At 47.0% G+C, this 14,095-nt stretch overlaps 1 protein-coding gene across 1 annotated transcript in view; it reads left to right on the plus strand.

The window, feature by feature from the left end:
- The window catches only part of GPC1 (glypican 1), a 180,047-nt gene that overhangs the window by 144,435 nt on the left and 21,517 nt on the right, over positions 1 to 14,095 (plus strand). The window contains exon 3 of the mRNA XM_064516962.1: positions 8,752 to 9,143. Within this exon, the coding sequence (XP_064373032.1) occupies positions 8,752 to 9,143 (392 nt within the window). The remainder of the gene's footprint in view (positions 1 to 8,751; positions 9,144 to 14,095) is intronic.

A 14,095-nucleotide genomic window follows, 5' to 3' on the forward strand; every position in this document is an offset into this window, starting at 1 on the left:
GAGGTCTGTGAATCATTTAAAGAAAGCAAATAGGGAGTGAATATACAGCATCTCTCATGCTCGAAGGGTTATTGCACACCTATTGTATTGAAGTTTAAAACCAGTGGAGGAAAATCGTTTTTCCTGGAAAGCATGATTAAATGTGAGGCCGCAGGAGTGGAGCTTGGGTCAAGAAGGGGTCTGACAAATTTGTGAGAGCTGGTGACCAGTAGTGACTTGTCCACACAGGGCTTGCTTGGGAAGCCGTCGAGGTGCAGATGGCCCGAAGCCAGGGCGGGTTTGCAGGGGCAAGATTAGCCCTCGTCCTGTTCTTGCTGCGTCTCCTAAGTACACAGCATTGGCTTGCCTGGGGGCTGCACACTTGGCTATAGCTTTGGACCATAAAACTTTGGTCTGACCCTGTATAGCTCAACATGGGAATATTCAGGGTATCCAGAAAGGACAGAAGTTTGCAAACGCGAACCTTGGCACACCTTACTGCCTGGCTCCTGGACGCGCCCGCACGGCTGTTTCAGCCTTTGGAGCGTGGATGGGCGCGCAGCACGCGTGTCCGGCTCCACGTGGCCACCACCCGCAGGGGACAGGCCTCCGAGATGCCTCCTCCGGGAGCACCCCTCTGGGCCGTGCGGTGCTCCGCGGGCGTCACGCCAGAGCTGCCTTCCTAAAAAGGGAATTAAAGTCTAAACAATAGAGGAGCTGCACAGGCAAATGGTTCGGATGTCAGCTGCAGTATGTTTCATGGCATTTTATATCCCGGGATCTCAGAGGGTGTTGGATGGCGTCTGGGATCACTTTCCGAACAGGTGCTCGCCACTTGCTCTCGCTCGCTCCTTGCAATTTTTCCGGCCGGCAGCAGGAATGCCGCAGCGGGGTTCACACGCTGCGGCGCGAGGCTGCGTCACCTGTTAGCGCTGCAGCGTTGACCCAGGCTTTGTTCGCGTGGTCCGCTGGTCACGCAGCCTGTTTAGCTTTCTTTGCCACCCTGGTGACTTCTGTCTTTGCAGAGTTATTGCATTAACTTGAATTTAGGGAGCCTTTAGCTGTTTCAGGGGGACATCAGGAAGGTATTGCTGAGTGCGTCAGAAACAGCAAAGTCTGAAGTGGTTTCTTCCCTGGCTGCTTCTGGGGCTGGGCCGGGGCACCACGGCCATGCTGAAGACACCCAGACCTGTCACCGCCACATCGGGCACCTTTCCCTGGGCCCCCTGTAGTTGTGCAGCTCTCATGGGAGGATGAGCGGCATGTTCACAGTCATGCTCCTCCTCGAGTGGGGTCAGCTCTCCTTCCTAAGGAGCTTTCCAGCCGGGGAATGCCTACCCCTCCCTCCTTTCAATAGCTGAGAGCCAGGCCTCCTTGCCTTAAATAAAAGCAAATTATCTTGGCAAATTATAGAAATGGAGGGGGGGGAAAAATGCAGAATAAAAAATAGATGCAAATAATTACATCTCTCTGCCTGCCATTGGGAGCAATGCCAAATGGGCACAAAGCTTGTGTTATAAAGTATGAAAATGTTATCCAAATTCTTGCAGGAAAAGAGCACCTTCTCTTTGAAGTGACTGGAGTTGCTCTCTCTCTGCCTGTCAGTTAGGACTCCCATATTCCAGATCAGATTTTCATGCCATAGCTACCTTTTTTTGCGGGAAAAACTTACTTTATTTTCTCATAAGCTAATTTTTTTCATGAAAAAAGAAACAAGCTGTCTACAGTATATCACAGTCTAAAAATAGTTTAAGCTAAGCCATCTTCAGCTCTTACCCAAAGCTAGCTATTCTAGAAATCAGGTTAAATCCTATCTAGCTACCTGCTTTCACCACTCTTCGTGCGATGTCTGTTCTATCAAATAATCTCATCTTAGGAGACCCCTAAGGCATTTGCATCTGTGCCTTAAGTAGTTAATTAAGCTGAAGAAGATGGAAACGAGTAGAAGAATTAGAAGGTGAGAGCTAGCGAAGAGGAGGTAGCAATATGCTGTGTTGAAGGAAGAGCTTTTGGGTTGGAGGGGTTGAACCTGGTAGGGGCTCTCAAAGAGAGACCGAGAGCCCAGCCTGGATAATAGTTCCATTTGGCACAAATGCTAAGAAATGTGTTCATGAAACTCATTGATGACACAAAGCTGGGAAAGTTATCGCTACAGAAGAGGGTGGTGGATAACCATGAAGACTGGAATAATAGAAATAGGATGAAATTCAATGTTCCGTAATGCCAGGCTTACATCTGGGGACTAGTTGGTTGGGAGGAGCAAAGGAGAGGGTTTGGGATGTACCAGTTGGAGACAGAAGGACTGTGAAAGACTAATGTGATGCATTCCTAAAAAAAGATAAGTGCAGTCCTTGTAGTTAGTACAACTGTTATTTCCAGTGCAGAAAAGGAGATGTTCTTCACCCATCATGAATCTTTGAAGTTTGCACTTGTATTACCCAAAAGCTTCGTAATTCTTGCTGTTGTCTTTGGACCAGTGTTGCCTGGGTCCAAACAGGGGTGATGTGTAGTTCTGGGAGGGAAACGGTGGATGAGAGCGATCCAGAATATATAGGGAGGGACTGCGTTGTCCGGAGTGGATCAGGACTGAGGGAAAAGTGACAAAAGAACAGTTATTTCAAAGGAATTAGAAATCGTGACGGGACAGATAGGTCCAAAGGAAAATGTCACCAAGATTGCTTACATACAGGGCTGTTTGCGAGTGGAACCGGAGCTGCTTGGGCTCGCTGTAGTTATTTCCTTTGACAGCACCCACCGAAGGTACAAACTGCAGCGTATCACTGCTATCGTATTGATATCAGCTTTCCAGCACAGGCATGGTTAGTAGTTAAATTAATAATGAGTAATAACAATTTTATAAATAAAATATCACCATACTTGCTGAAGTGAATAAAATAGATAGGAACAGCATTAGGTTTGGATTTTAATGGCTTACATTTATTGCTGAATTATTCTCTTCTAATATTAGTTTGACTGCAAGGAGAGCATTAAAACCAACTGGAGAAGCAAATCAGTATGGGGATGTGCAGCAGTATATTAAATGGGAACTCAGCCCAAGAAAACACTGTGCCTCCGCGGTCCCCACTCAGGCTGACGTGGCAGAGCCTGGGAAGGGGCTCGGCAGGCTCTGATAAAGGTCCCTGGAGTATTATTTTCCCTGCTCTTACTGGTATACAGGATACCACAGCGTGGGCTTGTTTTTCTTTCTCCCTCGTTCTTTAGTCCCGTATTCTCGAAACGTGATAGCAGCATTAATGGCGAACGTATTTCGCCGAGCCTCCCTTCAGAGCCACAGACACACTGGACGGCTCCGGCCCTGGGTGAATCCCAGCGCAGGCTCACGTGCGTGCCCAAACTGGCGAACTTTCCATCCTATATTTGATACTTCCTCCTCTTCGTGTGTGCGCTGCTCCCCCCGCCGGCAGGAGAGGCTCGCAGTGCTCGCGCTTCCACGGCATTTGCACTCGGCCAGCGCTATTGCAGTTACACGGCACTGGTGCGTTTTATGGTTTCAGTGTAAGATGTTAGAGATTCCCACCGGGACTACTCAGCGCTTCGCAGAAGCACAAGCAGAATTGACTTTGCTGTCCTGGGGCGGACCAGACTGCCCTTGCCTGGAGAAAGGAAGGAGTAGGGCAGAGCTCAGAGCTGGGCAGCGGAGCCAGGGGAAGAGCTGCCACAAGCGACACGGCCTGTTTGGAGGCATCACCTGCCTTGGGCTCCCTCCTTCCTCCCCAGCAGCTCCTGGGGCCCTGCATGCTGCCACCATCTCCCTTCTCTTATGTCTGACTTCCAGATGTTGACAGAGGTGGTTGCCCAGATCTTTCAAGAAATCCAAGGATTCAGCACTCAGCATGCCTTTAGGAACAGGTTTCTTCCTGAAACTTCTTTTTCTATTAATGTTGTAGATTAATTTTCATATTAATGTCCTTCCTCATCTCTTCTGATCTGACTTTGCCCTTTCCAGTGGTGCCTAAGTCTTTTTGTGCTTCAGCTTTCTGCTTAAGGCATTAGTAATATTCAGACCTAAAGTGATTCAGTCACCTTTCTTCAGTTCTCATATTTTTTCTAGTATGCGTTTGAAATTCTTGGGGTTTTTTAAGGAAAGCCAGATCTGCTGTTTGCCTGGAGGAGGAGCAGTTTGGATGCCCTTCCTTCAGTGACCTCTTCATCTCTGCCTACATCCATTTCCCCTCCATCATCCTGTTAGTTGAAGAAAACCCAGTGTGTGCCAGATGTTGAGTGATCAAATGGTATCAAAGAGCTTGAAAAAAAGTACTTTGTGCTGGGGGATAGGGAGGGGGGCCTTAAAAGTTGCCATCTTTGCGGAGAGAAACTAGCAGTCCCTGCCTCGCTGTTCACAGCTTCCCAGTTTGAATCCAGAGTTGTGAAAATGTAGAAACTGTGAAAATATGAGCTGTGAACTCTGGGACGCTGCAAACTGGGGGAATGGGTGGGGATTTACAATCTCTCGAATGCAAGGTTTGTGGATTCTGGTCAAAACCTTAATTCTCTGATAAGTAACCTTTCTGGTTATTGCAAGAGCAGGAGAAGCAGTGGCCAAGGGTGTGGGCTTGTCTCTATTGTAAAAACCTGTCTTTTGCTCGTAACTTTTGGGCACTTTTATATTTGAGGCAGAAGTTTTTCAGAGCTGGCCTCTGCTAAAAGGCAAGTTTCATTTGAGCAAAGCCGTTAAGTTGTTTCTGAGCCTGGAAGTGAGAAGAAATCATAAAAAAAAAAAAAAGAACACTCCCATTTTGTGATTTTCTTTTTGAATGGTTTTGCAGCTGCAGTGTGAAAGGTGACGTTTCACAGAGAAATAGGCTTGAGTGAGGAGCTGTGCCTTTCATTGTCCCGGGGAAATTGAGTTTGATTTGACTGAATTACGGGCTTTGGAAAATCGGCTGCTGGGCTTGGGCGCCGTTGCCGAGCCCTTCCTTACCGGGGAAGGGAGCAAGGGCTCACCTGCTCGAGAAGACTTGTTTTGAAAGAGCAGGAGCCCAGTCGTGGCTTCAGCGGGAGCCTCGTAGGAAGATCTCTCTAGCTAATAAGCCTCTGTTGTAAACTGTTTGAGGCTGGTAGGAGCTGAGAAAATCTGTTTTCTCAGTGTAAGTCTAGAAAATGTGTGACCACTTTCTCGTGACTGAGAGCAGGGACAGAGGCCTCGTTTCAGAAAGCCACTGGCTTAATCTGTGACACACAGCTGAATATGTTAAACGGCTGGATGCGAGGACACAGGCAGCATTAAGGAGCTGATGCGGGATTGATTAGAGGATACCTGCATTCAGCGGCTGCGCAACGCGGGCTGAGTCTGCGCCGGGCGGCGAGCAGGAGTGTCTGCGCCGTCCTTCTTGGCAAACCGGAGTTGGTGGTGCCTTCCAGTGCTGCAAAATGTGCCTTTAATTTCCCTGCCAGATTGGCCGTTCATCACAAGCACATTTAGGCTTAATTGCTAATTAATTTTCCCTAGATAATGTAGATAATTTTTTTTTCCGTGCTTGTGAAATCCAGAAGAACTTGCCGAGACCCCTCCATGAACGAGGCTGTTGTCATTGGTGCTCTCACGCTCAGGTGAGAAATAAGGGTTCATCAGCTCTTAATTAGGCTGGACTTTTTCGAGAGCAGTATCCAGTTTTTTGACAGAAGGATATACATCTTGTTTCTCCCGTAGCAATGCAAAAAGCGTTTTACCTAGAACTGACAAATCGGGCCGCATTTGCTGGGGTTTTCTTCTTCCTGATGGCAGGTGGCAAGCTGCCTGCGAGACGTGATTGCTTAGCAATTCTGGCAGTAAGCGTCACTCGTCGCAACGAAAAGAGCACCAATTATGCAAGAGAGAGAGTTTGAACTCAGCCTAATTAAACTGTGAATGGGCAACCAGCAGCGCTTGGGATGATGCATTGAGATGTGGAGCAGCTTTTAGATAGCTCATCAGCATCAGAGAAACATCACATTTTGTGTCTATCGGACAGTCTGTTTGCTCTGGTCGTTGCCTAGGTAAGAAAGCTGGGGCAACCGAGAAATGAAGCCACCTCAGGTTAGACAGACTCCCAAAAGTGGCCTGTCGGGATGAACCGTCTGCGTGAATTTGAAAAATGGAGTTTTTATTCAGAATTTATTTTAAATCCACACATTTTCACTTTCTGTGTAAGTGATTAAAATAAAGACAAACCTCTGCTAAGCCCTGCTTTTCTCACAAACTATTAAAAGCGCTTAAACCATATTTATAACTATTAAACGGTACATGATTGCTGGTGGAGGAAGCCAGGCTGCAAGTGCTGGAGATGAGTCTGATGAAATGCTACCCTGCGTTTCTGCGTGCGCAGCCTGTGGTGCCGATGCCTAGGGCATGTTTTCACTTGTTTGATTGACTTGTTGGGTTTTCGTTTCATTCAAAGCTGAGAAACCAATGAGGAATTAGCAGTGTAGGAAAGCTTGTCTGGCTAGTCCAATCTATGAAAGAAAATAAGAGCTGTGAAAATGAGCTTTACTGGTTCTGAAATGCTGGAGGCTGTGTTTAATTGTAGTCATTTCCATTCTCTCACTGCAAATACTTTCTTTAATAAAGCTTTGTACACGCAATATAAGCATTTTTCAAAAACTTTCTTTTCTGAGATGCCTAGCGCACTTTAGGTAATTTATATAACTAAATACATGCTCTTTCATTTTTAATGCATTTTAGGTGAGTAACGCTCTCCATCTAACTAGAGCTCATCATACATCACAAATAAAAAATAACGGTAGTTTTGATTTAAAGAATAATATTATCAAATTTACCTCATAAAGGCCCTAAAAGTACAAATGTGATCAAAATGAAGATGATCATTTAAATCACTTTTCCTCACGCTGATTTAAATCATGCTTGAAGTCATTTCCATAAATCAATAAATGAAGTCAGGCCGGTCCTGCGGTGGGTTCCCCGCTGTGCCGTCTCGAAGGGCGGCAGGTAGCTGGCAGCAGGGAGGGTGTAAATACCTGCAGGGGTCGGAAAGGGGAAAATCTCCTCTCTCAGCTTTCCCCTGCTGGATACAGCGGGGAGGCCCATTTCTCTGTCGCTTTTATGAACGCTGAACCTGGGGTATAAAATGACTCAGTTGCTTGTGCCTAAACAAGAGCTGGATGTGAATGCAGGTGAGCAAAGGCGCCCGCAGGGGTTGAACCGTGGACAGGCTAATGTCAGCACCCGTTCAAAACCGCTCGAGCATGACCCTGTCCTTACATACCTAATGCGCCAGGCCTGGTCTCGTGGTGGGGACTGAGGCACGCGCTTTCCAGGCTCTGAGCCAGAGCTCCTCGGTGAAAGGAAAATTTTTTTTGAAAAAAAATTTCTATTTTGAAATTGAGGAGGTTGCAATCTTCTCCAGAAAAAGCCATCGCTTTTGTGAGATGGTAAGAGCAGGCAATGATGGAGAAATGCCAGCCTTTCAAGTGATGTAGTGGAAGGCTTTAGGTTGTCTTCTAGATTAAGTCCTTATCTCACGTGATCCTGGTGTGGGTGATAATATTGATACGTCATGATGCGTGATGACCTGATTCCAACAGCAGTCACTAGAGGACAGTCCTCCATCGCCTCGGCAGCATCCGGTCGCCCCGATGTGTTTACAGTGTTCTCTAGTAGTGTTTAACTAGTGTCAGCTTCTGTGCCAGAAGTGGCGAGCTCTTGATTCTGGGTTAAGCGGCATATATGGTAGTAGATGATAATTATGGCAAATTATGGTGTGTGTAACCAGTGCCAGTTGATACGTTTTGTACAGAAACCTACAAATAAACACTGTGACACTGTAGCTTTTCTTCTCAGTGGTTTAAGATATTCTACAGATTAATGACACCCAAGATCCTTTCTTCACCAAGCCATCAAAGCTTTGCCCGTTAGCCAGAAAATTACACGTCCGTCCAGCTATTTGGACCCTTAATGATCAGTCGACTAAAATTTCCATGGCAGGATGATTTGGAAGAAATATAAGAATTACTCTCATTTGCTATTAAGGTGTTTAAGGATAACATGGTAGTTTTATATCTGCTTGGCATCTTTTATTGTGTACAAAACTTTCTTACTGTATCGAGCGCTTGCCTTGACCTGTGAGCAGACACTCAGGCTGCTGGAGGCGCTTGTGCATCTTCTGTGTGCCCAAAGTCTGGCTCAAATGTCCTGTGCGTTTGAGCTCATCATGCTGTGGCAGTGCAGAGGAGGGGCTTTTAGCGTCTTTCCCATTGACAGCCCTGTGTCCGAATGACTCCCATGGTGACTTACATACGTGGCTCAGCATGACCGGCCAGCCAGACGTCCGGCTACAGAATTGACGTTGAATGGTAACCACACTGCACTGCTCTAGGTTTCTGCAGGCTGTGCTCGGACATGTCCACATCCACCCCATGGTCTCATGCCCTGGCTGGCTTGGTTCTTGTCTGTGTACTAACCGAGGGCAAATGTGCTTCTGAACGTGGCAGCGTGGTCTTCTGCTGCTGGAGCGATGCCTGGAGTCCATGGGAAACACACAGCACAGCCTCAGTTTTGGGTCTAGGTGAGGTTGACAGACAAGGCAAACAGGCCCAGACCACTGTTCCCTGGCACCGGCAATGGGGGGGTTCCTTCCTGAATTTTCTCAGCTAAGACTCAGGACTGAGAGGCTGGGTAAGGTCAGCTGGAGAAAGAGCTGTGTTAGGGCCCTTCTTTTACAGTGCACTTAGTTGTGCTGCCAAAAAATGCAACCCATTAGATTCCTGTTTGTCCAGCTGATCCATCACTGTCCCCTTTTTTCTCCCTCTCTCCAGGTTATTTCCAGGATTTGCTGAACAAGTCAGAAAAGGCCCTTTACGATGCTTTCCCAAGCATGTATGGAGAATTGTACACGCAGAACGTCAAGGTCTTCAAGGATTTGTACAGCGAGCTACGCCGCTATTACAGGGGCTCCAACATCAACTTGGAAGAGGCCCTCAATGAGTTCTGGACACGCTTGCTGGAGCGGCTCTTCAAGCTGATGAATCCCCAGTACCACATCACGGATGAGTACCTGGACTGCATGGTGAAACATGCGGAGCAGCACAAACCCTTCGGGGAGGTTCCCAGGGACCTGAAGGTGAAGGCAACCCGAGCCTTCATTGCAGCACGCTCCTATGCCCAGGGTTTTCTTGTGGGCAGCGATGTGGTCAAAAAGGTCTCTCAGGTACGTCTGTGTTCTTCCTATTCTGTCACCCTCGAATTAGCAGGAGCCAATCAACTACTTTTGGTTGGGAGGAGCGGAGATTTTATTTGCCTTAGGTTTTAATCACAAGGCAAGGAGGTGTTTTTCAGTTTCATAAAGGACTGCTTGAGGGTCACCCCTCAGCGGAGAGGAACAGCCAGCCAGGACTATTGCAAACATGGAGAGCGCAGGAGAAGCGAGCTATAGCTCATTTTAACCCGTGTGGCAGAGTGCCAAGGAGGTGTCGGTCACCCAGACAGTAAAGTCACTTTGTCACTTGCCTAGATTCCCAGCACTTTCCCAACAGGGAAGATGACGTGCCTTTAAATCACGCTGGCTGCATTCGCTCCGTGATGGTGCTGTGATGCAGGGTGTGCAGAGCCGACTTGCAGAGAGGGTGCTGGGAATACCTGCAAAGAGATGCGTGTTGGTGGCGGCCAAAGGGATTACTCTGTCCGTTTAGGTAGCCACGTACAGCTTCTGCATACAGCGATTTTGTGAAGTGCATTGGGATCTTCAGGGATGAAAGGTGGTATATAAATGTAAATTAACATGACTGAATCGTAGGTTTTAGGAGGAAGAAAATGGTCTGTATCCTTTACTACAAGAAGCAGCCTTTCAGAGCTAGAAGAAGGTGATTGTCCTGAAACAAGATATTCAGGCTTTTCACACAGGCCTTTTTCCTCTTTGACTGAAAACAGTGACTAGTGAGGAGAAGTTGCATTCAAGAAAAGTGGTTGCGTATTTTGTGTGCAGGTGGCAATCAGCAGGTACGGGAATCAGGGTGTGATAAAAACTGTGAATGTAAAAACACAGAATTGCAGTTCGCTTCCTTGGAAGGTGATGACATGGCCAGTGGGGGACGTGACCAGCCACCGAAGGACTAGTAGCGTTTTGTGAGCGGCTAAATGCCTGCTTAAGATACAGGGCATTAGAGAGTGTCTGGCCAGGATCCATGAAAGCTAAGCGCAGCATTTCGAGGGGTTTTCAGCTAAAAATCCTCGTCAGTGTTCAGGTATGAATTTTTCTCGTGTGCATCCTGATGACAAGTTCACCTCAAAGCTGCTTATTTGTTCCCTTTATTCACGACTCTTATCGATCCAGTAGATGTTCTGCTAACTGTGAAGGGAAAAGCGCTGCAAGGCCCGGTCTTGAGCAGACGCCGAGCACTTTCTTAGTCTGAATGAGAGCCGCAACTGATGCTTTGATTTTCATTATTTTTCATGTTGCTTTATATTTATGACATTAGGAGAAAGCTTGTGAGACTTTTACTAAAATCAGAGACTGAGACTAAGCTCTCCTGTCAGCTGGCAGCGTTCTTTAAAAATAACTCTTCGAGCTGGATTTCTCACAGAATGTTTTGGTGAGGAAGTCTGGGGGAAGCCCGCTAGAATGGACCAGTAGAAGTAAATTACCTGGCTTTGTGCTCCTGAAACATGGATGTTGGGGCACCAGGGAAGAAACATCCCACTTTCGTTCAGGATTCTTCCTTTCGTTTTGGGATTGGCAGCTGCCCCGAAATAGCATTTGCTGCAGCCCGGAGCTTCGTGTGAGCAGGTGAAGGCCTTGTGCTGAGCACTGCTGGGGCCGTGCGTGGTCCAAAGGCTTGCCCAGGTCAGCCAGTGGGAGACGAAGCACAACTGAGACAATAACTTGCAAGGACTGGGAGAAAAACACCTTAGAAACCAAAAGCAAAAAATCCCCAGAAAGATGCAGTGTGATCAACAGGAATATCCAAGCTGGTCTTGCTATTTATTGCTTGCATTAAGATGCTTCCCAAAATTGGGCAAGTCCCAGGTCAGGACCATTGCACGACATGCCGGGAGGACAGTTAGCAGAGGTGATGCTGTCTGCATCAGCAGGCAGAGAGGTGCCATGAGGGCACGCAGGTCGTTTGCCAGCCTCCGCCAGGGAGGAGAGGTGTCCCCGCGTGGGCTGAGCCACGTCTGAAACCTGTGAGAATGTCCAGAGTCCTCAAAGTCCCCTTGGAGACCTGGAGAACCTGCTAATCTTGGGTCAGAGTGCAGGAGAAGTAATGAAATAATGTTCTGTTTCCCAAGCGGGGAGGGGAGTGTTGCAAAACTAATTTTTCTCCTCTGTCAGAAAATGAGTTATTAGAACAATCTTTCTTTTTCTGGTTCTCCATTGGTGATTTTCTTTACTCCTTATAAGCTTTTCACTGAAGCTGGTATTTCATTTTACTAATGAAGATTGTCTGTCAGTACACTTTTATTTAGGCACTACTGTGTCTTACCATACATATTGGTCTTATTTTTTAAACTTTTCTGTTAGTGTATGGTAAATGGCAACTTTCTTATTTACCATATGAATAATTTTCAAACACATGGTGCGTCAAGCTACATTTGGATGGAAATGTAATTCCAATTAAAAAGGCATCAAAATAGAATTTTTAAATGTATTTAATAGTTAAATGAGCATGCTGGATACATACAGGAAATGTTTCTCTAAACATGCTTTACATTTCAGTAAGTTGATAATTAAACAAGGACAGCAGAATCATTCCTGGTCTTCATGTCCTTTAAGACTGTAGAATTAATACAACCCGTCTCTCCTACCCCGTTTTTATTCATAGCTCAGAAGAAGATAGTTGGCCTCACTCTTGCAGCTGCCAGTTGTTTCTTGGGTGAACTAGCCATAAAACTGGTCTGACTGAATAAAATGATGAATACAGTCTCTTTTCACATGCTTATTAAACGACTTTGCTAAAGCAGGCAAAGTGAGTGCTGAGTGCCCATCTGTTTTGTGACAGATCATCACCTATTCAGTGGCTTTATTCAGAGCATCAGCAGCGAGTACACACAACCATATATTACATTTTATTTCATTTAAAGGGTTTCACTTGTTTTAATAAAATGGTTTATATAGACTGGCATCCCCTTTGTCTTGAAAAGACACTGAAGCCCAGTTTGCTTGCTGTTTGTGCGTATAAATGCTATTACAGTGTCGTTCCATCGTGGAGGATTGGAGGGTGATAATGTCCTCATATCAGCATATGGGGGGGGGTTATTGCCTTTTCACTGGCTCTTATCCCACCTCTCACTTCGGAGCTGTTCATGTTTTGGCATGGCAGAAGTCCACTTCTGCTGGCAAGTTTTGCAGTAATGTTTGCGTTTGTTTGAACACACTCAGATCGAGCTGGATGGGGTGCCCAGAGTGGTGAACTCATCCTTATGTATTTCACACATTTCTTTCTATAGCTGGTATTATGTTTAAATCAGAAGCCCTTAGGGATAAAAACCCACAAGTGTTTTAAGTATGATAGAAATAGTGTAAGCAAACAGGTGGATGTCTGGCTATCTAGCCTATGTTTCACTGGGATTAGTCTCACCTTCAGGTTTTTCTCCATCTACAGAAGGGGTTTTTCTTTCTGGGCCGGCCTCATATCTGTCCCGAGCAGGGGCAGACTCAGGCAGTCCGGGTGTCCTCCCGGTTACCAGCAAACACCAGCTCTGGTTTGCGCGGAGGGCACAGATTTGGCGTCCGCCGTCACCCCCCATGTCCCTCGCCCTATGCTGACGCGAGGGGCTGAGCTGAGCGCAGTGAGGGGAAGGCGGGAGGGCTCTGCGGGGGCTCCCAGGCTGCGGGGGCTCCTGGGCCCTGCTTGCTTTGGGATCCTTGAAAGAGGTGTTGGAGACGTGGTTGATGCATCTCGAAGGATGGGCTTGGCAATGCTGAAAACTCACTGCGCTCTCACGGACGCGTTGTGTAAGGAAAATGCAAAATAATGACTGAAGTGATTATACAATTCATTAGGCTTCGAAAGAGTCGTGTTTCTGTCAGCCCTGCAGCTGTTTCTTTTAAAGTTTTATTCTGAAAGGTTGGAAGTCTTGGTTCGTTTAATGCACATCAAGGTGCTAATTGCATCAGGACCAGCATAAACACGCAGAAGGCAGCTGCTGACCGCACGGCGCAGCGACCTGGGCTGTGCAGCCCCGCGCTCACCTGCGCCAGGGCCCTCGGCCGCCTTTGCGAAGGGCTGCTGTGGACCTGCATCCCTGGGTTAAGGAGCAACAGCTTCCCAAAACCGAGGGAAATACAGCAAAGCACACCCTCATCCGCGCCAACCAGAGTGAGAACAAAGGGAGGGACTAATGTTGAGCAGCTCTGCCCAAGGATGGGAAGTCGTGAGGAGGACTTGCTTCCTAAAGCCAGTTGTCCTGTCTAAATACGTAAACACCATCTGTGGTTCCTCCTGGCTCTGGAGAAGACTCTCCGCCCGGCAGTGGCCTGTTCCAGGGCTCAGCAGGGAGATGAAGGAGCCAGATGCATTTCCCAGGCTCCAGGCTGAACACCATCCTTCCAGTCTGCCCCTTGCTACTACAACACCTGTGAGATGTTCCAGCTCAGGGGAGGAAACAGTTTCTCCTATTCTAGATTAAGGGAGGTTTATTCCAGGAGGAATTGCACCTCTCTTTTGCACCTATTGTGACTTGCACCAAACTTTATGCTGAAAAAAGGTCTACAAATCAATGGATGTTGTTTGGAAAATTAAAATATAACCTGGGTAGGTGATTCAGTGGAATAAAGAACAGAGGATGGTGGGGTTGAGAGAAAAGGGTCCTGTGGTTCTGTAAAATGTCCTGGTGATATATATGAGTGCGGGTATCTGTGCAACGGTTGAACTTGTAATTGAACTTGGATTGAACGTATAAATCACAAGTTCGAGTTGTTCTTTGAAGGCACAGAAGAAGGGTAGCAAGGCTTTTTCCTGCTATATTTTAGAAAAATCTAGCCCATTTTTCTCCAGAGCACTGCTGCTCTGCTGTGTGCATGTCCTACAGAGACTAAAACCCTTCGAACACCAAGAGCTATCTGCACTCAAGAGTCTTCAGTACATTCAAGTGTCAGTTCAATAGTGTCTGGCCTGTTTGATTAGTTGATTGCTTCTCCCCTTCTGCAAGTAGTTTCACCTC

Source organism: Dromaius novaehollandiae, chromosome 9, assembly GCF_036370855.1.
Source record: "Dromaius novaehollandiae isolate bDroNov1 chromosome 9, bDroNov1.hap1, whole genome shotgun sequence".
NCBI classification, from domain to species: Eukaryota; Metazoa; Chordata; class Aves; order Casuariiformes; family Dromaiidae; genus Dromaius; species Dromaius novaehollandiae.